This window comes from Eurosta solidaginis, chromosome 3 (genome assembly GCF_040869045.1).
Source record: "Eurosta solidaginis isolate ZX-2024a chromosome 3, ASM4086904v1, whole genome shotgun sequence".
NCBI classification, from domain to species: Eukaryota; Metazoa; Arthropoda; class Insecta; order Diptera; family Tephritidae; genus Eurosta; species Eurosta solidaginis.
The window spans coordinates 8,595,228-8,620,842 of NC_090321.1; the positions used below are offsets into that span (position 1 = coordinate 8,595,228).

The following is a 25,615-nucleotide window of genomic DNA, read 5'->3' on the forward strand; positions in this document are numbered from 1 at the left end:
AACAATGCATAGTATTGCATTTCATGTGGTATTCACTGAAATGAGTAATGAATGGGTGCCACAGCAACATCAACAGAGGAGCATAAGAAGAAGACGGCGGGATAACACAAATCCGCCGGAGTTGCCTGCTTTCATTCAGCAAAACTATTTTCTGGCGGCCAAGTCGAGTTGAATTAGTCTTTCATCATATTCCAAAATCTATTTAAGCCTTCTTAAAAATCCTTGCGCAATTTCTGGATGGCTGCATCAAATATACGAAGAGCTCTTCCGTTGCTTATGATATACTTTTCGACTTAAAATAAATAATATTGCGGTTGTTGTTGCTGTTGTATTAACCGTGAGAATATTGTGGTATTGTACAAATAAGTGCTCTTTCTTAAAATAACCAATTTCATTTAACTATTTTTATACATTCGCTTTAATTTAACAAGTGAAAAAACTCCTATGAAATGGCAGAGAAATCTCCCTCTCCCTCACATTCATAATACCTACTTTTCTCCCATAACCGGTTTCCGCTTTTTCGAACATTGTTCAGAATAGGAGGAAAGGGAGAAGTGAAAAAACTCACAAGGAATTTTTATTTAGGATACGAGGAATGGGAGAAGGGAAAAAACTCGCACGGAATTTTCGTTTAGAATTGGGCTGAATAAAACTATGATTAGTTTGTCCATATCTAAAACCCGAAACCGATTATTTTTTAGCAGATTATATCCTAAGTAAATTTTAGTCCGGCGCCTTAGTGATACCTTTTATTTTATTTTTTTTTTAAATATAGGGCGCTTAGAATATATCCGCGCCTGGTATTTCAAGCCGACTAAAATACCCGATTGAATCAAGGAGTTGTGCAGCGCAACCTTTTCAAGGGGATGTTATTGTTGTAACCATAAGGACACTCCCCGGAGACCTTGGGGAGTGTTATCGAAAGTTTAATGTAGTCACATTAATCGTTCCCGAGATGGTCGGGCTAGTACATACCTTATTGGTGCTTTGTTACCGGAAAGTACCGGATCTATGTATATCCGGCAAAGGACCATCAACATCGATACACACCCCAAAGCCTTCGGAGAGCGTGCTTATCGTTAATACAACAACATTCGATTCTGTCTTATTTAAAAAAAAACGCAGTAGCATTAATTACGTTTTTATAATTTTATATATATTTTTTTTTTTTTTTTTTTTTTTTTTTTGTTGTTTTTGCGGTCAGTTTTAATTAAATATTAGTAAGGGTCGTAGGCTAGTTAGACCTAATTATGTTTGGTGCAAATAAACGCTTTATTTCACCTTCTTGCCCAACGTTTCGCTGAATATTCCAGCATCATCAGGGGCTACACTATTTATTTTTCATAAAAGATAACAAACATTATTGTATATGTATAAACATTCATAACATTTAACATGTAGAACAACCAATTTGACTTACAATAACAATAAACAGTATGAACACTTAAAGATTAATCATCCGTACCACCTTGCGTGGTAGTTTTGTCAATACTAAAATTATTACTTAAACATAACATGTATGCAGCGCCTATGCAGTCGTAGTCTTCTTTTTTGTTGATCGTCTTTTCTCTATTTCTCAATATGTGCAAGCTTTCCAATCTGTATCTGGTCAATTCTCTTTTTTCCTTATCAATAATTTTGGTGTTGTTAAAATCAGCTGTATGGCCACTGCTTATTATGTGTTGGGAGAGCGCAGTGCTTGGCTTTTGTTTTTTCACGTCTGCTTTGTGTTCGGCTATTCGTATACCAAGCTCTCGTTTTGTAGTTCCGATATAAATCTTATCACAGTTTTCGTTCTCTTTTCCATTGCATTCTATTTTGTATATCACATTGTTTTGTTGTAGCTTGTCTATTGGATCTTTTGTTCTTGTGTAAATTTTGGATAATGTGTTGTTGGATTTGTAGGCTAAGGTGATGTTTTGTTCTTTTAGTATGTTGTGGTCTATTGTACTAAGCTTTTCTAAAGAAATATTACAGCGTCACATATATCCCAAAGCTTAGAACAATAGACCACAACATACTAAAAGAACAAAACATCACCTTAGCCTACAAATCCAACAACACATTATCCAAAATTTACACAAGAACAAAAGATCCAATAGACAAGCTACAACAAAACAATGTGATATACAAAATAGAATGCAATGGAAAAGAGAACGAAAACTGTGATAAGATTTATATCGGAACTACAAAACGAGAGCTTGGTATACGAATAGCCGAACACAAAGCAGACGTGAAAAAACAAAAGCCAAGCACTGCGCTCTCCCAACACATAATAAGCAGTGGCCATACAGCTGATTTTAACAACACCAAAATTATTGATAAGGAAAAAAGAGAATTGACCAGATACAGATTGGAAAGCTTGCACATATTGAGAAATAGAGAAAAGACGATCAACAAAAAAGAAGGCTACGACTGCATAGGCGCTGCATACATGTTATGTTTAAGTAATAATTTTAGTATTGACAAAACTACCACGCAAGGTGGTACGGATGATTAATATTTAAGTGTTCATACTGTTTATTGTTATTGTAAGTCAAATTGGTTGTTCTACATGTTAAATGTTATGAATGTTTATACATATACAATAATGTTTGTTATCTTTTATGAAAAATAAATAGTGTAGCCCCTGATGATGCTGGAATATTCAGCGAAACGTTGGGCAAGAAGGTGAAATAAAGAGTTTATTTGCACCAAACATAATTAGGTCTAACTAGCCTACGACCCTTACTAATATATATATTTTTGTTGTCCGCTTGTTTCATATTTCAATTTATAGTGTTTTTTTTTTTGCTATATATTATTATATATACTTTTATATAAATTTATTTATATGGAAATAACACTTACATAGTCATTTTGATTTCAAGTTGTGGTGCAAATTGCCCGTTCATCATTTAAAAATGTTACAAATAATTTTAATTATAATTACCTTCATTATTACAAAACACACTTATGCCTACGTGTAAAAAAAATTTTTTTTTTTTTGAAAAACAGCTTGTTAACAAAAAAAAGTTATTTTGCATTCAACATTTTGCTGTTTACTTCTTAAAATATATTTATGTAAAATAGATAATTAAAATAAATATAGTAAAAAAAAAAAAAACTAAAAAACACGCAAATATGGTGCCGTTTTAGTATCTACAATCCACTTAGATATTTGTTGTTGATAGCGCCGTAGAACAGAGGTTCGTGTCTCCGCTATTAAGCACAACTCATTTTGTAGCGAGTTATTTAACCACTGCCGCGAGTCTTCAATAATTGGCGCTAGATGGGGCCTAGCTCCCCTTTGCATACATACAAGTGAAGGTAATAGAAGCGTGTTAAAAAATGTCATAAACATGGAATGTAACTATTTTTTTATAAGGCGTTCCCCGTAAATGTCACTGCATTCTTGTTATATAAAACATTACAATTACAAAAAAAAAATGTTGCCTTTAAAATTAAGCTAATACTTAACTGGCTGGCTGCTGCTGCTTTTTTATGCTCACGTCCCTGTTATTAACATTATTTTTTATTCTACAATCAATCGCCTATAATAATTTAAATTATTTTGTATATTAGTTGTTGTTGCATTATTTTCTGTTAAAGACTTTTGCCCGTTTTTATTTTTGAAATGTGTTGCTGTAATTTGTGTATATGTATGCTTTTTAACTTTCATATGCATATATACAATGTACTATCTATATAGTATATATATATGTATGTATGTATATATAGAAATATTTTTTTATTTATTAAATTTGTGTTCGTAAATTTTAATGGAAATTCTTCAGATTATACTAATAGAAGGAATTAAACATAGTTTATCAAAAATGGAATTTTATGTTACGGTATTTTTTTTTTTTTTTGTTCTTAATTATGATATAATTTCTTAGTTGGCGTTGTTTGTGTGTTTGAAATTCTTTGTATTTGTATGATATTAAGTGGGTTTATCTTCTGCTATTTTTTTCATTATTTTTCATATGTTTAAATTAAATTTATGCACCCTTTTTCTTATGCTACATTTATTTCCTCTATATAGTGTTAACATTTATTTAAATTTAATTTATTACATACTAAATTTTTATATATAAATGATTATATTATTTAGTTTATTTATTTAAATAGTACAAAAGTATACTTTTTGTATTAAAATCTTTTTTAAACTTTTAGTTTTTTATAACAATTGTATATTATAATATTTAGGTCTAAATATATTACTGTTTTTTGTTGTTTTAGTTGTAGTTCTATATTTGATCTAGTGAAAAAAATATATGTGCTTATACAGATGTAGGTATGTATGTATGAATCCTTTTTCTATTTTTTACAAGATTCCTGTTTATTTTTTTGTCTGCAAGGATATATTGAGTTTGTTATTGGATTCAAAAAACTGCTGTTTTTTAACTTAACAGGCATATAAATATGTCTGTTCATTTGTGTTGCACTGATTTCGTCGTTAACACACATTTATTTTTTAATATTATTTAAATAGCTCTACAGCCGAAATATACCCAATTCGACAAGCACTTTCTTACGGCCTAATTACCATGCCCAATATCATATCTCAACATTGGATAATTCTTAAGGCATTAAGTTTACAATGTTGAGAAAAAGTATACCCCAAAGTCTGCAGTGAGTGGCGGGGTCCCTTGCTATAAGCGCAATGGTGTGACATTTCTCAAGGCCTTTAGTTTGCTACGTGTGGCGGGACGCCACCTCCAATGACATGCCAATTTTAAAATGGCATATGTGTATAGACGGGGGTCAGCTATACTACCACGTGTATGAGAATTCTCATGCCGAGTGACAGACCTGCAGAACTACAGGAAAAATCAATTATTCAGGATAAGTGCGAAGGCTGTCGTTTAATGAACGGATATTAATATTAATCCATTCCACTCTTTTAAATTTATTTTGTCGTGCTTGAGCAAAAAATTTACTATCCGGGTGAGTGCAAAAGACTATCGGGCGTTGACTGTTATACGAAAAGAGATATGGGGAAATCCGCCAAACTTTGGTTTTTTTTGGAGAAAATTATTATTTTTTTTTTGAAACATGGTAGCACGCAAATATCTTTTTGTTATTCGTCTTACATAATGCCTCGAAAAGATATAGTCAAAAGATCGAGCAAAATATATATAAAGTGAGGTCGTAATGTTAAATATACATTTATTTCAACACTTCTGTACCGATTATATCGAAATTTTAACAAAATATGGAGGTATATTCATATGTTAGTTATGTAAAATTTTTTGATACATGAGACCGAGTTTTGTAAAAATATCAAACCGAATAACCGCCAAATATTTTTTACTACAAAGTTTGCAAAACATTTATTTTAACACCTTTCTACCGATTCTTTTGAAACTTTAAAAACATATAGATATGTGAACGAAGTATGTTTAGGTAAAAAAGTGTTAATACCCGAGATCCGATATTGATAAGATAAAATGATGGAGATATTGATAAAAATATAAACCCGGAAAACCTTAAATTTTTTTACTTATTTAAACACTTCTTAACCGATTGTGTTGAAATTTATCAGGATACACAAATCTATGTGGGGTATATTTAGGTAAAATTTTGTTGATACCCGAAACTCGGTTTTAGAGATATCGGCAAAAATATGAAACCGGGTAACCGTCAACTGCAATATGGATATCAACCAAAAGGTATTTTAAAGACATTTAACTTATTGTAGTTGTCTTATCGATATTCCCACATCTTGAAGCTTTTACATGAAAAAGTAATGTAAGCACAGAACTTTATTAAAACATTAATATTGTACACAGAGCAAAGTTAATTGATTTTTTTTTTTATTTTTTGTACCAAATTTGTGTTTCTTTTCATTTACTTTTAAATAAAACCTGGTTAAAAAAAATTCTACACATTTTGGCGATTGCCAATTTTTGTCGAAAATTTCGTATATTTGCCCCATGAGGCAATTGATGGTATACTAATGTGGTGTAGAGAAAAAATTAACAAACGGGTATGAAGTGATAAAAGTAAAATTGTAGCTGTGTCCACAAAAAAACATGCTCCTGAAAAAAATGTACGCAGCCAAGCACTTCCACTTTTCTGCCTCTACCTTCAAAACTGAAAGAAAACATCGAATTTGAAGCCCTAGGTATTTTTAGTCCCTGATAGGCTATTATCGTGCATAATCCAAATTTCAATACTCAGTTGCCTCAAAAAGCTATAAGCAAAACACTGTCAATATGGAAAATGACAAAAAAAAAAAGTATCGCTACTTTGATTGATGATAGTTTTGAGTAACGGAGGGGCACATAAATTTTGCTCCTACTTTTAGAATATCCGTCTCAAACACAACATTCATTTTAAATTTCATAGAGTTTCAGCGATGCCTCAAAATTTTATCGAAAAAAAAAAAAAAAAAAACCAAGTGTATCGCTTGAAAAAGTGTAAAAATTTACGTTTTTTACGTTTCGAAGTTCTGCAATAACTTACTACCAACTTTCTTAATTTTTAAAATCATCAGATCGGATAGTCAAAAGGTCAAACTTAATGTCCTTGTACTTTTTTCTGGCCTTAAGTTATTTGCCCGTGTGTAAAACCCGAGTATCCAAAAAAGTAAAAGGTTTGGGATTCGCCCATATGTAGTACAGCAGAATGTCGAAAACGTATCCGTCAAAGGAATGTCCTCATTGTCATTTAGTTATTACAACCATACCATCATACATAAGCTTGTTCTGCGTTTCACTTTGACTTGGAATCGCTTGTTTTAACAAACTTAAACAGGATCAAACCGCAATTTCAGTCGAAAGTAAATTGGAACACGTGCCTGATAGGTTTTACTTTTTAACCAAAGAAAAACAAACGTACATATTTTTTACATGCACTAAGTACATTACAGACATATTGCAGTTATGAGCACATGCATCTTCTTCGGACCCACTTCAAAAAAATACAAGTCTTGCCACATAAGTAAATTTTTCATAATAAAAACGTATACCCAAATGAAATTGACTTATCTTAGAAGACGTGAATTAGTTTTTATTTATAAACTAATCTGTAGAAAAATCATAGGTTTTACGTAAACACTAAACGGAAACTAACAACGAAGACACTAATGTGTTAATCGTAACTATGCTAGTACGCTCTCGAGCTTCAAGTCAAATGAGTTTTATTTTAAAGTTTAGCTGTCTAGAAAGTCACAAAACACTAAAAACTCTTAGGCGGATTATAAGTACACGGGGTTTTTGCAATATTCGCAGTTACAAACCTTATAAAATTAAAAAAAATCATGCTCATAATTTATCCGGTTAGCAGTTGTAATGCTCTCAGAAGACGATATTATATAAATTATCCGGTGTTATCCGTTATACATTTTTAAAATATATATCGTTTAAGTATATTTAGTAAGCATAAAATATTATCAAAAATCAATTTTTCGAATCATCCTATCTCGACTTAGGCGATTATGACTTGTGACCACAGATATATAGCCATACCTCAAAACAAGGTTTATTAAGATCAACAATTTCAAGTTCTTTTAACATATGACAATTTAAAAACAAAATACATAAAGAAAATAATTTTTTTATATACACTCAAACTTATTAGTAATATATGACCCGGTCTAAGAAAAGGTGTAAACAGCTGTTTTTTTTTTTTTTTTGAGTCATAAGCCACCTTTTCATAGACCGGGTCACATATAAAGAAAATCAATAAGCTCCTTATAATAACAAAGGTCCCTAGATTTATGCAGATCAGTGAGATTATTAAACTCATTAAAAATATAATTATTTTGCACTTAAAAATATTTAAACTGTAACTGGGTAAATTGTCTTAATTTCAAATTTTACGTAACGTTTGCAGTTATTACCCATCCAATAACGTTTGAAATCATAGAAATGGAGCCCAATAGCAAAAACTATTCCCAGTCGCAAAAATTAACTTTTACAAGCCACTGTTATGACCACTCAAGCACCAAAAGGCCGGGATTGTTACTCCGGTAGCACTTCCCATTATATAAGGAAAGTATTTTACCCTTTACAGCAACAGGTAAACCCCTTTATTGGAGCATTTTGGAGCGGATGTAGTAACTATTTATCATACACCGCGTACTATTCAAAAGCGGAAAACTGCAAAAATAACACCGTTTGACTTGAAGCTCATTTACGCGCCCTTGCCTCTCACTAACAACTTCTATATGTCTTTACTAACATTTAGTATATGTATACCACAAGTCTACAATATGTTTATGGTATCAATGAATGTACTTGCGTATTCCCTTAAGGATTGACCTATTTTTCAATATTTCCTTGTTTATTCGCTATCTATATTTAGTCCAATGCGTTTCTCCTCTTCTAACATGGCATCCAGTTCATCCGTTAAATTGGCCAACATATTGCCAATGTCATTGAGGACATTTACAGACACCTTCTGTCCCGATGTTGGCATTGCAACTATATTAACAGCACCAGTAGACGCAGCATTTGCCTCCGCGCCTTCTCTTGTCGGCGCATTGTCACATTTTGCATCTGCAGCACCCTCACCACTACTAGGCGTATGCAAATCTGCAGTGGTGGTGATTACTGTTGTTGCATTACCGCCGGCAGTATTCGTTGCATCAGACGGTGGTGGATATTGAAGTGTGGGTGAACGTAGAAGTAATAAACTCGTGCTACCACCAGTACTAGCGCCGGCGCTGCCGCCGCTGGTATTACTTCCAATACTATCGCTACGTATCAGAGAGGCGTCATGCAGTGAGGCAGATGTCTTAAGTGAATGGAATGAGTGCGCTATATTAGCTATGGTGTTGGTCGACGACGAAGATGACGACGATGAGGAGGAATGCAAATGTGAAGTTGTACTCGAATGTAATTGCTGTTGTTGAATTCCGACACCAACACCAATATCTTGGCGATTGAGTAGTCGCTGCTTAATTGTGCCAGTGTTCTCGTTGGCAAATGGTATGGTATCAATGGAGTCGATACTGGAATTTGACTGTGAGGGCATAAGAGAAACAAATTTTACTACTCAAGAGTTCCAGAAATGTGTGCAGTCCGGACTTACCTTGTTGTCATGGAATTTCTCACAGTGTATTTCCGCTGTGGTCTGTTGTATGGTTGCATAATTGGCATAAATGGGTTGATTGGCTGTTGCTGCAGCCGCCGCTGCTGCCGCCTGCTGTTGGGCATGTGTCATATACATGCCACCATGATGTACACCAGCAGCGCTACTATAGTAAAGACCGGGTGTGACACCGGTATGCAAGGCCATTTGTTGTTGGTGTTGCTGCTGATGTTGTACATTATCTGTGTTCAACGTACGTGAATTTCGTATACTGCAATGACGGCGCGGTGGTTCTGGCGCGATTTTCTTACTACTCATTGGACTGCCCGTCAAGTATGTCTAATTTGGGTAAAAATGTAAAGAAATAATTTTTTTAAAACATATTATTAAAGTTTATTTAAAAAGCAACCACTTACTGTATTTAGAGCGGTATTGTCTAGTACACAACCTGTTGCGTTAACAACGCCAACACCAGTTGATCCCACATGTGTTGTGCCTGGCACAACGCCACCACCAACACCTAATCCACCAGCATGACAAACATATTCCGCTGCAGCAGCTGCGTTCATATAGTGATGCTCCAGTGGCGGCATGCTATTCAATACGGCGCGCTGCAAAATGCCACGCTGCTGACGTGGTAGTGTGCCGCCACCCTCCTCATACAAGAGCTCGCGTGTGGCATCGTTGGTGGGTGTGATATCCCCATCGTCATAGGAACGGCGCCAAGACTGAAAGAAGAAAATAATATAAACATCATTATTCAGAGATGAAACGATCGTGAATAAAATTGACTGGATCATATCCGGAATGCCAGACAATTAATAAAAGGCTAAATTTGTTGTAAAACAACGAGAGCTATCTGCACTTTATCAAATTTTAACCAACACTGAGTTGAAAATAAGTGAGATTAAACTTGAAATTATTAACATTCAAATGAGTTTCGCCCAGTATTACCTATCCGGGATACATAAACCATCCGAATAACCAACAAACAAAATCTTATCCGGCACTTTACTTTAGTTGCCGGTAAGGTAAAACATTGCATACAATGTTAGTGCTAAATGATTAAACTGCGTTATCCAAATATCCGGGGCCTTAAAAAGTCAAAAATACAGCCGAGAAGTAGTACACCTTATAAACATTTTGACTTGGTTTAAGACATAGTACGTGGGCGACCGAGCTTTGCTCGGCAACGTTTCATTGTGCTGGCAACGTTTCTCGCGTATCTTCATGCGCCGAATTATTAATTTCAAAAATTTTTTAGTTATACACTATGAAAGGCCCCCAATTTTAATACATTCCAAAAACTTGTAGATTTCAGTTAGTTTTATTTTTTATTATTTTATTTTTAACTTTAATGTTCTCCTTTAAAGCTTTAATAGAATATGAGTAAGTAGAGTATATTTCCTTTAACTACCCCATTAACTACTTTTTGTAATTTAAGTTACAAAATAAAAATTATTATTAAGTGACACTAAGGTGTGTGTTTTTTATTTTTTTTATTTTTTAGTATAAAATAAATCAAAAATGTCCCGAGTGAAATACCTTTCGTTTGATACCCATATCGGTATATCTCATGGAATTTTTTTTTAATTTCGTATAGGTGGCAACCCTACTCAAAAATGTCCCTATTGTAATGCGGAGTGAAGTACCTTTCGTTTGATACCCATATCGGCATATCTCGTGGAATTTTTTTAAATTTGGAATAGGTAGCAACCCTACATGGCAACCCTATTGTAATGCGGAGTGAAGTACCTTTCGTTTGATACCCATATCGGCATCTCGTGCAATTTTTTTAATTTCGTATAGGTGGCAACCCTAAATGGCAACCCTATGCAAAAATGTCCCTATTGTAATGCGGAGTGAAATACCTTTCGTTTGATACCCATATCGGCATATCTCATGCAATTTTTTTTTAATTTCGAATAGGTGGCAACCCTAAATGGCAACCCTGCTCAAAAATGTCCCTATTGCAATGCGGAGTGAAACACCTCTCGTTTGATACCAATATCGGCATATCTCATGCAATTTTTTTAATTTTGAATAGGTGGCAACGCTAAATGGCAACCCTAACCAAAAATGTCCCTATTATAATGCGGAGTTAAATACCTTTCGTTTGATACCCATATCGGCATATCTGATGCAATTTTTTTTTAATTTCGAATAGGTGGCAACCTTGTGAAACATTTTGAGTGGCAACACCTAGGTAGAAAGTCTTAGAAGGTGATACATTATCTCTGTGCCAAATTTCATTTAAATAGGTTGAGCCGTTCCCAAGATCGTTCGGCTATACAAATATACAATATAAAGTTATAAGATATGTCAGAATCTTTCTTAATACTTTGTTTTTACTATAGTAAATACAAAAGCGTATGCAAATTAAACTTCGTTCCTGAATTATCCGGGTTTATCCGGCTTAAATATGTAAAGGTAATAGTTAGAAATTGGGACTAACAATTAGCAAATCTGGTTTGCTTTTAATAATAGTTAACAATGAGTTGACTGGACTATTGTCGGCATTTGCCGCGTTCCGTTGTAAATAAGGTCGTCGAGGATTTGGTCGGTGACAGTGCCTAAACTTCGCGAGGTCAAAAAACTGGAAGGACTAGGCTAATTGATATGTAAAAAAAGTTAAACAAAAGTGGGGATTATAAATCCTGCAGCAGGCCTGGTTTAATTCTTCTTGATTTTGATATTACGTTCGTAAACTGCACCGATGCTTGCCGACCACACAGATAATTTGCAGTTCAATATTGTATACATACATACGATGACATTATGTTGTATATTCAAAGTCGGGAATAAGCATTTATTTATTATTATTAGTCTACAAATTTAACAATTAATCAGACTAAATATAGTACGGATTACAGATAAATTACAGAAGCATACAAATTGAACAAAATTATATTATAAAATATGTATATACATTATTAAATCAGTTGTCGGGATGGGCTGTGATGCCGAGCAACGGGAATTGATTATTAGTGCTGTCGGAATGGACGTGATTTCGAGCAGCTGATATATATTTGACACACAACAAGTAGGGCTGCGATGTGTGGGAGGTTGGAAAGGGCGTGATTCCAAGCCACCCACCCAAATCATTGCGTATTTAGGGTAGTCAGCAGATATTTTTTTTATTACGTAGAGTGAGTCACACGTATCAATGTTTTTGCGTTTTTGCAGTGCTTGTTGAATTCAGTACACAGACAACGAAGAGGTTCATGCATTTCAAAATTCGATCTGCATGTGCTTGTATGAAGCGGTTGAAAATATCTAGATGGTCTAAAGGGAACATTAAATAAAATTTCCCCGAGCAGAATAGGGCTATTCACCATCCCTCCAATAAGTTTTACTACAAATAACACACGTACTATCTCCCTACGACTCCGTAACGTAGGGAGCTGAATAAGTTTTAAACGGCAGGAGTAGGGAGGAAGAATCCTTGAAGGGTCCCATGGTAAGTCCTTTAGCGCAAAAATCAGGAATTGCTTTTGAACCGACTCTAATTTGTTGCAGGGCGTCTGGTAACGAGGGTTCCAGATTATCGAAGCGTATTCTAATATTGGCCGCACCAAAAGATATAAAGAGAGCTTTAGTAATATAGGGATCATAGAATTCTTTAGACCATCGTTTGACGAACGCTGCTCTGTTCACGCAACCTTCTGTGTGCAATTTAAAGCCGAGTTTAGAGTCCATCGTAACCCCAAGGTCTACAAAACTAATGACTTGGTTAATTGTCTAATCATTAGCTAATCACTAGTCCTACACCCAAAAATACTGGGTGTGACGTTCGATCAAGACCTGCATTTTGGCGAGCATGAAGGCGCAATTGTACTTAAAGCTCAGAGCCCCGTAGCAAAATTCCCAGGTTGCTGGCCGGCAGCACTTGGGGAAAAGACAAAGAAACGCTCGTAGAAAGTTTTAAAGCAATTGGCCGGCCGCTTGTGTGTTTCGCGTCTCTTATATGGTCGCCAAGCTTAAGAGAAACACACTGGAGGAAGATGCAGGCCTGTCAAAACACCGCACTCAAAAATGGCACGGGATGTCTTCTTATGTCTTCAGAACATCATCGTATTATATGTACTATGTACTTGTTCCACTGTTTATAAGTACTTTATCATCAAATATGATACAAAGTTGCAATTGGCATATAAGGACTAACAAATTATCGCTTTTCATAAATTAAATTATTAATTATAGAAAATTACATTTCATTGAGATAAGAGTTTTGATGCTTCAAATTGAGAAAAAGCTGTGCATCAATTTAAATTACTCAAAGTATATAAAGTATATGGCGGACACCGTGGTGTGATGGTAGCGTGTTCCGCCTACCACACCGTATGCCCTGGGTTCACAACCCGGGCCAACCAACATCAAAATTTTAGAAATAAGGTTTTTCAATTAGAAGAAAATTTTTCTAAGCGGGGTCGTCCCTCGGCAGTGTTTGGCAAGCGCTCCGGGTGTATTTCTGCCATGAAAAGCTCTCAGTGAAAACTCATCTGCCTTGCAGATGCCGTTCGGAGTCGGCATAAAACATGTAGGTCCCGTCCGGCCAAATTGTAGGGAAAATCAAGAGGAGCACGACGCAAATTGGAAGAGAAGCTCGGCCTTAGATCTCTTCGGAGGTTATCGCGCCTTACATTTATTTATTTATATAAACATCACCAAAGCTTACAATACTAATCAAACTTCTAAACTCACCATAGCGGCTGGATTACCAATCAAACGTGCACCCACAACACCGCCCGCACCACCCATCAATGATGTCTGATGCATTGCTTGTTGATGTTGTTGTTGCTGCTGATGCTGTAGAGCTTGTTGATGATGTTGTTGTTGCATTGCAGGAGTTGGATGCGCAAAATGTCCATAATCAGTGGCTGTATAATGGCTAAAGGTCAAATGGCTGCGTGTGCTATTATCGTGAATATCCTCCAGTGATTCCAAGCTTTTACCGCGTGGCTGGCGTACCTGAATCAAATATTTAAGATAGTAGGCGTATGAGAGAGGATAAAATATATTAGCAATAGAAGCATACATGTTGTGGGTGTGCGAAAAAATTATGCAAAATATACGTTACTCACAAAAGTAAGTACACACTTGGTTTATGCTGAAAAAAAAATCAAATGCAGTGGCTCACAGCTTAATTGATAATTTTCATCAAAAATATCGCAAATTCCCTAACAGAAACCACATTCAAAAAAATGTCAAAGGTTATTCAGCAGAGGTAAGGAGAATTAATCAAAATTTAAACAATTACCATCAAAATTTTCAAATTTTTTTTTTTCAGAATTTCTAGAAAATTTTTGAATACCTAATTTTGTAGCCCAATAAATTTTAGTATAATAATGTGCAAGTTAGAAATAGCTCAAAATTTTTTCTGAATTTTCAGAATTTTTTTCGACGAGGGTGTTGAACAATTTCCCACATACATACATCGAATGGACAAAAATGCATTTTTGCTGAAAAAAATTTAAAAATTTTGATGGTCATTTTTGAAATTTTGATTAATTCTCCTTACATTTGAATAACCTTTGACATTTTTTTGAATGTGGTTTCTGTTAGGCAATTTGCGATATTTTTGATGAAAATTATGAACTAAGCTGTAGGCCACTGCATTTGAGTTTTTTCAGCATAAACCAAGTGTGTACTTACTTTTGTGAGTAACCGTATATAAAAAACAAAAAATAAAAATAAATTACGTTATAAATAAATAAAATATTGAAACACAATTTAAAGCAGAACATTTTACAACTTTGCCATTTAGTGGCGCCCACTCGTGTACAACGCTTGTGCAGGCTGGCAAGGCAACCAGCTGCTTTCATATTATTGCATTTGTGTGCTCACCTTAATAGGTACCACATCGTTGTTGTTATGGCTAATGCCACCATTGCAGCACTCATGATGGGTGCCAGGGCAAAAGTATACGGCATCGACGCCGGGTGTAGCATAAATCTTAGAATCGTCCCACGAGACGCGCGTGGTTGGCAAATATGTTGGTGTGGTTGGTAGTGGCACAGCTGTGGGCCAAATTTTGTTGCGAATATCCTTTAGTTTTCATTTGGTAGCGACGATTTTAAAGTAAAATGCCAGACGGTAACAGAAAATGCGAAAATGAAGAAAATAAAATAAAAACAGAAAAAGTATAAATTAAGAATATATTTGAATTAAAACGTTTAAAATATAAACCCAAATGAATTAAAACATATTGACCCGTAATCATAGTCGCTGACTAAAATACTCTTTAGTTAAAATCTTGCTTAAATTAAAAATGGGATTTAAAATTTTGGTCTGTCATAGGCATATTAAACAGAGTTTTCAGCTAAAATAAGCATGGACAGGGTATCCGCATGAAAAAAGGTATTGATTGGCGCTAAGAAATTTTAAAAGTTCACCCTGTTCCTTACAACCATAGTTACTTGACTCCATGTATAAAAAATTGTAATTTTTTACTTGACAAAAACTCTTACAATAGCACAAAAATTGTCAAAGGAGTACCTGAAAATGCGTTTTGATCATAATCCGGTGGCGGATAATTATAATTCAATTCTATTTAAAATTTAGTAGGAACCGTTTTGTAAAAATTCGCTGTTTATTATCAGCCGTCAATTTAAAATTGAGTGCACAATCTTTTAATTGAATATGAACATACTTATTTAAAGAAAATTTACTCAATTTCGTTCTTAAAAAATTATAAATCTCGTAACATAAACGATTAAGTAGTTAAAGCGGATTTGGGCTCCTTAAAGCAAAGGAAGCAACAAGGCTATGCACTCATACACACGTATTCATGTTGAATAGTTTATATAGTTTGTAAGAATGTTGTAAAGAAAATTTGTTTGCATTAAGACAGATGTGACGGCAAAAATGATGCAAACCTTAAATGTTAGGTGGCCCTAACCGTTAAAGCCGTTTAAGTTAATAGACCCGAAATCGAATAGGGATATCTCTAACCTCGATACTAATAAGTATCTTCGCAAAGTCAGCATAAATAAAAGGAGTTTTGAACTCAAGTCGATCATGACATAGACTAAGAGGGCGATAAAGGGGGGAAGTAGTTCAGCAGCGCCTCCACCAAGCAGTTCTTAAAATTTTTGTTGCTAATTCTTGTTGTATTCCGTGTGTCATTTCACGCTTTCTTTTAAGAGGAATTGGCAAATGTAAAGAGGAATAGAAGACACAAAAGGAAATGCCAGCAGAATTTAATTCAAGAATTCTGTAAAGTAATTCAATATTTAGAAGTCGGAAATAAGAAATTGTTCTCTTATTAATAGATATTCACAAAAAACCCAATAATTACCCTCAAACGGCTGCGAAACTGGTGAAAATTGTATCAGCACAAAACGCCTTTTTAGTTAATTCTTTTCTGTGTACAACAATATCACCAAAATTATATCAACCACACGAAAGTCTTAAACTTTTTTTTTTGCAAAAATATCTGGACAGAGTACAAGTATTACTTTGCCGCCTTCGGATTATTGCTTCCGAAATTAAAACGCGTCATTTGACACCTCCCCCACAATTTTTCGACATGTATTAAAAATCGACGCCTGTGGTAAATAATTCCTTCCATTTAATATTTATTTCTAAATTTAATGCCAAAATCAGTATAGGATGCTGCTTTCCTCAAAATATACTAAAATATCAAAACTCACAAATATCTTTGAATGCGGAATAGTCTTAATTAAAGATTTCGCATATGTGGAGCCAAGTAACCATCGCACATTTTACGATTGTGTAATTTTCGTCACAAACATATTAATACGCAATCTAGGTATAATAAATTAGCTCCTGACGTATATTTGCTTGTCGGGGAAGCCTTTTTTCACTTCCATTTAAGTTCATCGCGTTTAAATAGCAAATTGTTTAATTTCTCGTAACTTTTGACAGCAGACCACCAACTTTAAACCTATTTTAAAAAATTTAAATCGGGCTCATGTCATTTTAAATTTAAAATACGTTTTTTAGAGATAAAATAGTATTTAAGTGGACTATAACATACTTAAAATGATATTTAATTTAGAAACATGTTTAAACCAATAAAACTCTTATCTTATTTCGACTATGATTACGGGTCATTAACTCAAGTTTAGAATTGTTGATTAAATTAAATAAAACTTTCGTTTGCGCTCACCTGCTGCTGATATGCATTTATACCGCCTGGATTCCACTTTCCACTTATTATATCCTTTACGCGCTTAATGGCCAACAGAATTTTCTTTTGATGTCCCAATTTAACTATACCAATATCTTCCAAATCCTCCCAAGTGACTTGTGTCACATCACGTACAGTTTTATAGTTTTGATCTAGCAAAGGTTGAATATATTCGTCTAGCCGTAATAATTGTAACCATTCTTCGATTGAGCCCTGCAAGGAAAAGAATGAATGTAGTTATTAGTGCAAAATATATATTTCAGGAAAATTATGAAAGTAGAGTATTACAATTTTTACGACAGTGGAGTTAGGAATTATCTTCAAAAACATACATACTCGAAAATTATGGTAAACAAATTATTATCTGGTAATGTCTGAGACTTAAAAACCCACAACACATTTACCTGCACTAGGGCGGGTCAAATTGTAGGGGGAAAAAACTTCCGGTGCACATCCAGTTTCTAAATCTATGGGTCATACTGAGTAATATTGTCCATGGCACCATAGGTCTGAAATGAATTTCAAGCCTCCCTAATTATGTTAGAAAATATTTTTTTTAGAAATTTTTATTATTATTTTTTTGTTAGAAAATATTTTGGACTATATTAAAATTGAATTTGCAATATGGAAAAGTAAAATATTCGTCGATTTTTGCAACAAATTCGTCGATTTTCCCCAAAAAGAAGCGCTAAATGCGAAAAATAGTAGGAAAGCGTCCTATAGCGACGAATATTTTAAATAGCCCAAAATATTTTCTAACAAAAATAATAATAAAAATTTCTAAAAAAATATTTTCTAACAAAATTAGGGAGGCTCGAAATTCATTTCAGACCTATGGTCCCATGGGCAATATTACTCAGTATGATCCATAGATTCAGAAACTGGATGTGCCTTTTCAACAATAGATTTGACCCACCCTAACCTGCACATATTCCATACCTTTCGAAATATTGTAAAAATACAGTATTGCGTACTAAAAAGTTAAAAAAACTTGTAAAATAATTTATCCGGCAGTGGGGTAAGGTAGCAAAAAAACATTCCAGAAAACTGTCAAAAAATAATTACCCGGTACCTATATCCGACACCGAGGTTTTAAACTTTTTAGCCAAAAATAAGCTATACAAAGATATTTCGAGGTGTTATTTACAAATAAAACTAAGCGTTGGACATCTTATCGAAATTTCTGGTAATTTTAACCAAATGTGCATAAATTTGATAAGGAGTTGTCATTAAAAATTATAGAAAAAAAAAAATAAATACTTAGCGCGATTTTCGTCGAGGAGAATTGGGCCGAGCTTCTCTTCCTATTTGCGTCGTGCTCTTTTTAATTTTCTCTACGAATTAGCGGCACGCGTCCTAACATGTTATTTATGCCGACTCCGAACAGCAGCTGAAAGCCAGATAAATTTTCACTGAGAAGCTTTTCATGACAGAAATACACTCGAAGTGATTGTTAAACCACTGCCAACGAGTGGCGACCCCGCTTAAAAAAAAATAAAAAAATGTAAGGCGCGATAACCTCCGAAGAGATCTAAGGCCGAGCTTCTCTTCCAATTTGCGTCGTGCCCCTCTTGATTTTCCCTACAAATTGGCCGGACGGGACCTACATGTTTTAGGCCGACTCCGAACGGCATCTGCAAGGCAGATGAGTTTTCACTGAGAGCTTTTCATGGCAGAAATACCCTCGGAGCGCTTGCCAAACACTGCCGAGGGGCGACCCCGCTTAGAAAAACTTTTTTCTAAATGTTTGATGTGGTTTTGCGCGGGGCTTGAACCCAGTACCTTCGGTGTGGTAGGCTGAGCACGTTACCACTACACAAGAGTGGCCATTGGCCTTGGTAATAAATAATTCTACTTATCCGATATTGTCCGCAATCATTACATCCTAAAATTCCGAACGAATAACATTCATATTCCTTCGGAAATTGGTTTGTTAAATTATTCCAAAAAAAAAAAAACGAAGCCCTTTTGCAGAACGGCAAGTTATTTTTTTTTTAGTTTAAACCCTCAGTCAGATTAACTCTGAGTTAAAAACTTAACTTGCCGTTCTGCAAGTGGGCCTAATTTACACAAATGATTTTCCGGAATTGTCCGAACGGTGATATCAAGTCGAGGACCGGAGAATCCTAAAACAAAAAAAAAATACAAACTTCTGCAGATTCATCGTAGAATGTATGTGTTAGGGAATGTGTGGAATTTCAGCATGTTAAATAAGACTTATGTAGAGTAATGAAATAAAAGTACCAGCACAAGTAGTTATTGAGTTCGATATAGCGTCTGTTTGAGTCAAACTGGTATGTATTTGGCTGCATGGGAAAACATGAGGGAATTTCTCGCTCGAAAAAGTGAAAAAATTAGAGATTTAAACTCGTTTCGTGGGATTTTTATTTTTCTTTCTATGGCAACACTGGTTCGAACCAAGTTGTTATAAGAGCTCTTGATAATCGTTGTATATTGGAATGATTTTCCGTCAAGCGTTGTCAAATTTGAAAAATGACACTGAAGTTGCGACAACGACGAAACAGTTTGTTTCCAAACCAAATTTGACAACATACATAAATTATTCACCTGTCCGGAAATCAGCAAAACAAAATTAATCTATTAGAAAAAGTTGTTAATAAAATAATCGATTATTCGATTTGTGTCAGATTTTACTATTCAAGCATTTTTTATATTTTTGTAGTTTTTAGTGAATTCTGAGATTCGTAAAAACATTGTGGGGTTATTATTTGCTATCTGCAGCTTCAATATTTAGCTCCTTGCTTTTTTGACATCCTCGAAACTAGAATAAAAAGTCCATACCAAGGTACGTTTTCAAAAACTCCTTTTGCAGCAAACCATTAAATTTTTTAAATTTTTATGACACAAAAATGAAATTATGAAATTTTTTAACTTTATTTATAATAACAAAAAATTGAATTAATGAAACCGTCAGCATTCGCTTAATCACAGTTAGTCGATTGCAAGCTGTTGAAATCTAATACCAGCTAGTCGAAATTAAATCAATGCATGTGATTAATAAAAAGTCTCAACAAAATATGCCACATCCAGTCAGTTTATATATGTAAATTATGTTTACAACTAAATTTAGAGAATAATTATATAAAGTTATCCAAATCCATTTATCTAAAGATTATTCATTTATTAATGTAACTGAATCAACCTCAATAAAATTACAAGCAATTAAGGTTATTCATTTTATAAGACTTTTATACAGTAGATGTATAAAGTTAGTTTGAATTAACCGTTCCATGAGGGCCAGCATTTGTATGATAAGATTACAACAAATTGATAGTCATGGAAAGTAAATGGGTTTACATCAAATGTCTAATCTGACACTATCGCCATATCCGAAGCGAGTTTACGCTAAAAAAGTGTAAATGAGATAAACATTAGATAAAAACAACTTTACATGGCTATCCAGTTACTTGTATATCTAAATTCGAGATACACACAAACTTATCCGAAGCTTAATGTTTCAAGAAGTTCCCGTATGTTAATGTTTGGTATTCATGTGTGAACCTTCTGTGCTCATTTCAAGCACTACTTGGGCTTGATTTAAGAATTTTCGTTCTCACGTTTCGAGAACGATTTGTGGTCGATTTAACAGTTTTCGGTCTCAATTCAAGAACTGTTTGTGCTTTATCATTGGTGGGCGTGAGAAGGAACCATTTATTTGCGTTTTAATTAATAAATAATTTTTTGTCATAAATAAAAAAAATTAATAACAAAAAAACTATTATTAAAATTCCAAAAGATTAGAAAAATATGCATTTTTTCATATATTTCTCTTATTGAGAAATTCTTCTTATTTGATGATGCAATCTGGATATATATTTAAAACATTTCATAACAAGTTTGAGAATTACCTGTACGTATGTGAATGGAACTGAACGAAAAATAAGAGTTAAAAAATAGAATATAAAAAAATTATTTTAAAAAAGTTCAGAGTTTGACCGTGATCGAACTCGCGCCACACGATCGCAACCGTAACATCATAGCCACTGGGCCACTACAACTGCTTGATAGCTTGTGCCAAATATTGTGCACACGAATTATACCGTTTATTTTTTCTTGAACTCAATTTAAGAACATTGTTCTCATTAATAGAACATTTGTTCATATTTTAAGACCAGCCGTTCTCTTTTCAAGAAAATGGCTGGCAGTTCAAGAACAAGGTTGTTGTTTTGAGAACAGGTCGTTCGTTTTTCAAGAACAAAAAAGTAAGAACATGAAAAGCTTGAATTGAGTCTGGTGATGCTGGATTTTAGAACGGCGTTTTTCTCTGAGTATAATGGCTAGCATGATAGAAGTTGAATGATTACAACTCTCCTGTAGAACTTTTTTATTTTTCAGTTAAAACAAAGTCAGAAGTATAAACCTTTAAGCGTGACTGTTGAGCAACGTGCTTTTTTTAAATATATTTGGGTCACCAGCTTTCTATTAGGATATATCGATGTATAAAAGGGAACGTAGTTTTGTGAGAATCTATGTAGCCGACTTCGTTCAAAATTTCAAAATAGCTTCATAGAAATTCGGAGATAGTTATTTTTTCTAAAAAGTGAACTAGGTTCGGATCTGTTCAAAGTAATCGTACCTATGATTTTATTTGCTAGGCGTTTGCAGGGGAAAAGTTAGCGCAAGAAAATGGAAGTGATCGGACTTCAAAATTTTGATTAGATTTGCCGAAATATATTTGTAGATTTAAAGAAAGAGTGGGAACTATCTAACAGGCGTAGGTAGCCTTTGTCTATGTCGCTCCACAAGGCAATATTCTGTTATCCTGCCAAAAACCGAACGTTTCGTGGAGTTTTCTGATCCAGTTTCGGCCATATTTTAATTGACTTCCGATAATCTAGTTTCAATATTACGTATGCACAAATAAGCGTAAGGAGCATTCCACGGAGGGTGTGGGATAAATCATACGCATTTTTACAGTTTTCGTCCTTACCTAAAAACAAGCCCTAAAGGTAAGACAAAGTATTTGCACGTGGCTATATATCCGTATTTTTGATTTATGCGGTTTTCGCTTTGTTTCAGCTTCGGCTAAAGCTCTCTATCTGGTTACGGTTTTGGTTTTGGTCATTCCTTCCTCTCCCATCGTGTCACTTTCTTTAATTTTGTTTCCTTCACTTGCATTTCATTTCCTTTACTTTCATTTCCTTTCCTTTTGTTTTTGTGTAGAAAAACTCTGTATCGTATTTATTTATAAAGCCTAATGGTTAAGGCAACTGCAGTTTTACCGTGTGATTCGCAGTTCGAATCTCGGTGAAACCTTTGATAACATTACGAAATGGCCTGACGATGATAACGTGGCGGTTTTCGAAATGGTACCATCGCAGTATGCCAGTAAATGGTTCTTTCTTTTCAGTTTCTCTTAGAATACATAATAATTGAATATTCAATTATTATAAGTCGGTGTTAAGCTCATGAAGTTTTAAATTTATTTTTAAAACAGTTATTCACATTTATCCGAAGTAGATTTTACATATTTAAAGCATTAAATCTTTTCAACCAAGATTAATAACACCTTATCCGAGTACATGTAGTGGCTTTATTTTTATTTATCTATAAAAAGTTTAAACTAGTATAAATATTGATAATTATCCGAAGATAATTTTGCACAACAATTTATATGAATTACTTTTTCTTACAGTTTTTATTAATTTTGACGTCTGAACCCTCAACTTAAGCTAAACATCAATTAGCAGCTTTTAATAATGTTTACCATAGCATTTTAATGCATGTTAAGTAGTTAAGAATAGTGATTGAATATTTACAATAACTATGCAAATAAATTATTATATTTAAATTTCAAGACACGAACTATTTAACAGTTGTACATACATTTATGGATACACCTAAGTGTGAAGTACATCGATGCCGATTAATTATTTTTTATTTTTCTGTTTTGATTCAAATCAACTGTCTATGTAGATGTCGTTTGTACCCAGAAGGAGAAATTTGTTTTAAGTACGCATATATGGGCAAAATGTCACATGAATAAAACCGCATACTTAAGGTAGTCAATTAGCTATAATTGGAAATCATAAACATAACGTTAAGCATTACGAGTACGACGACGATGAAATGTACTTACATATATGTGACCCGGTCTATGAAAAGGTGGCTTATGACTCAAAAAAGAAATTGCGAGAAACAGCTGTTAACAGCTGTTTTTTTTTGCGAGAAACAGCTTAAACAGCTGTTGGTTGAGCTAAGCTTAAACTAAGTTTGCTTAAACTCTAGTCAGATTTCAACTCCAGTTAAACTACTGAGCAGTTTTACATTAACAGTTTAAGGCCGTCTTTGGGGCATGCTTTTTTGTGCGGCAACATTCGTTTTTTATTATCCAGATAATTTGTAGATACGGCAAAAACTGGATTTTGTTTACCCAACAAAATGGAAAAAAAAGTTCTCCAGCGAAATATATCTAAGCCATCATCCCGTCGCAGAAATCGTGAGCCAGATAAATAATTTTGCATGTAAATGCAACAACAACGATTTGAGCCAGATAAATCCGAATAAAAGTCTGGTTCAATTTGTGAGCCAGATAATTTGTTAATTACTTGTCTTTTAATTACTTGTCACATTTCACGTGTGCAAAAATATTACGACCTCTGCTTCTCAAGTCTCTCAATGATCCAGAGCATTCCCGTGAGAATGGCGCGTGATACGGAGCTAGAAAACTCACAGCTGTTAACAGCTATTTCTCCCAATTTCTTTTTTAAGTCATAAGTCACATTATTTAATTATTCTTAAACCAGATAGTTCTCGAGTTGATATTCAACTTCATTCTGCAATCACTATCCAACTTTTGAGAAATTTTGTAAAATATATGTTTTCGAGTTGAGAGTTGATCTCCAACGTCATTAATATTTTCCAATTATTATCCTAATTTCGAGAGATTTTGAGAAATGTACAGTTCTCAAATGAATATTCAATACATTTCTATAGTTGATATCCTACATTGCATATCGAGTTGAGGAGTTGAAGAAAATCTCCCAGGTGTTACCACCAAAACCAACAGCTGTTTATTGTGAGAAATAAACACCTGGTTGATAGCAGTAATGAAGCGTAGTAAACCAAAAATAAATTATATATGTAGATGGCAGCGTGCTTCGTCTACCACACCGAAGATCCTGGGTTCACGACCAGGGCAAAGTAACATCAAAGTTCTAGAAACAAGGCTTTTCAATTAGTAGACAAATTTTTTAAGCGGAGTCACCCTTTGGCAGTGTTTGGCAAGCACTCCGAGTGTATTTCTGCCATCAAAAGCTCTCAGTGAAAACTTATCTACCTTGCAGATGTTGTTCGGAGTCGGAATAAAACAAGGAGGATTAAAAGGAGCACGACCCAAATTGGAAAAGAAGCTCGGCCTATAATCCCTTCGGAGGTTATCGCGGCTCACATTTATTTATTTTTTAAAATATATCTATTTGCTATTTGGTTTCTTGAAAACACTGTACTATGGAATATTACATTTGAGTCCAGTTAGAGAACCACAAGTTGGGAATTCAATTTTTACAACTTAACCCTTTCGAACCAGTTGGTACACAGTATGTACCACTAAATGTGTATATTGGACTAAATCCTCAAAATCACACTCAAACTGAATAAAAAATGTACCAAAGCAGGCTTTTTAGTTTGTCTAAAGGTACATATTGTTTTTGTTTTTATCGGCCTAAATTTTCTACTTACTATTCCAAAAACAAAATACAATTTTTCAAATTTAGAAAAATTAAAAAATAACAATAATTAACATTAAAAAAAATTATTGTTCTGGCCTTGAGCTCGAATCGAACCTTAAAGGTACATATAAAAATGAAATCATTTTCTCCTGTGCAGTACGCTCAGTTTTGAGTTAAATAGTGAAATGTTCGGACACGTGTTTGGTTTTTGAATAATAATCTTGAAAAAAAAAAATGTAACTGCCAAGCAAATTATATTACATATACGTACCAGCAGTGCCTCTCTTCAAAAAAGAAGTATTCTCTCGTTTTTCTTTTATAAAGAAATACCATGTCAAAAAAACTGAGTTCAGACAAAATTACCGATTGCTGATTGATGAAATGCTTGATTCAGATGATGATGATACAGGCACTGGGTTTTTAAACGGAAATGATGATAATTATTTGCCAAAATTGGGTTCGCAGGGCAAAGAATCTGGTTCCCCTTCATCGTCTAATAGTGAGCTATCAGATGTTGAAAGCATTATAGCACCGAATGAATTTGTGGGATCCAATTTGGCACAAGACGATTATGAGAATTAGATCTCATCAGACTTTAGGTTATGGTCCTCTCTTTGAGAAAATTCCATACCTATACATGTTATAAATGATTACAGTGGACGTCATATAAGTCCGGAAATTCCTCTCAATTCTTTGCCCTTTCAAAATTTTTCAAAGATGGTTCCTCGAAGCCTATGCATGTATATCG

At 34.1% G+C, this 25,615-nt stretch overlaps 1 protein-coding gene across 19 annotated transcripts in view; it reads right to left on the reverse strand.

Moving 5' to 3' along the window:
* Window positions 1-1,134: 1,134 nt before the first annotated feature.
* ckn (CRK like proto-oncogene, adaptor protein) overlaps window positions 1,135-25,615 on the reverse strand; it is a 134,604-nt gene continuing 110,123 nt past the window's right edge. For all 19 annotated transcript variants that reach the window (XM_067770633.1, XM_067770629.1, XM_067770626.1 and 16 more), the window contains 6 exons: window positions 17,156-17,389; window positions 14,869-15,069; window positions 13,726-13,992; window positions 9,438-9,749; window positions 9,022-9,360; window positions 1,135-8,952 (listed from right to left, as the gene is read on the reverse strand). In XM_067770633.1, the coding sequence (XP_067626734.1) occupies window positions 8,272-8,952; window positions 9,022-9,360; window positions 9,438-9,749; window positions 13,726-13,992; window positions 14,869-15,069; window positions 17,156-17,389 (2,034 nt within the window). In that variant the 3' untranslated portion in view covers window positions 1,135-8,271. The remainder of the gene's footprint in view (window positions 8,953-9,021; window positions 9,361-9,437; window positions 9,750-13,725; window positions 13,993-14,868; window positions 15,070-17,155; window positions 17,390-25,615) is intronic.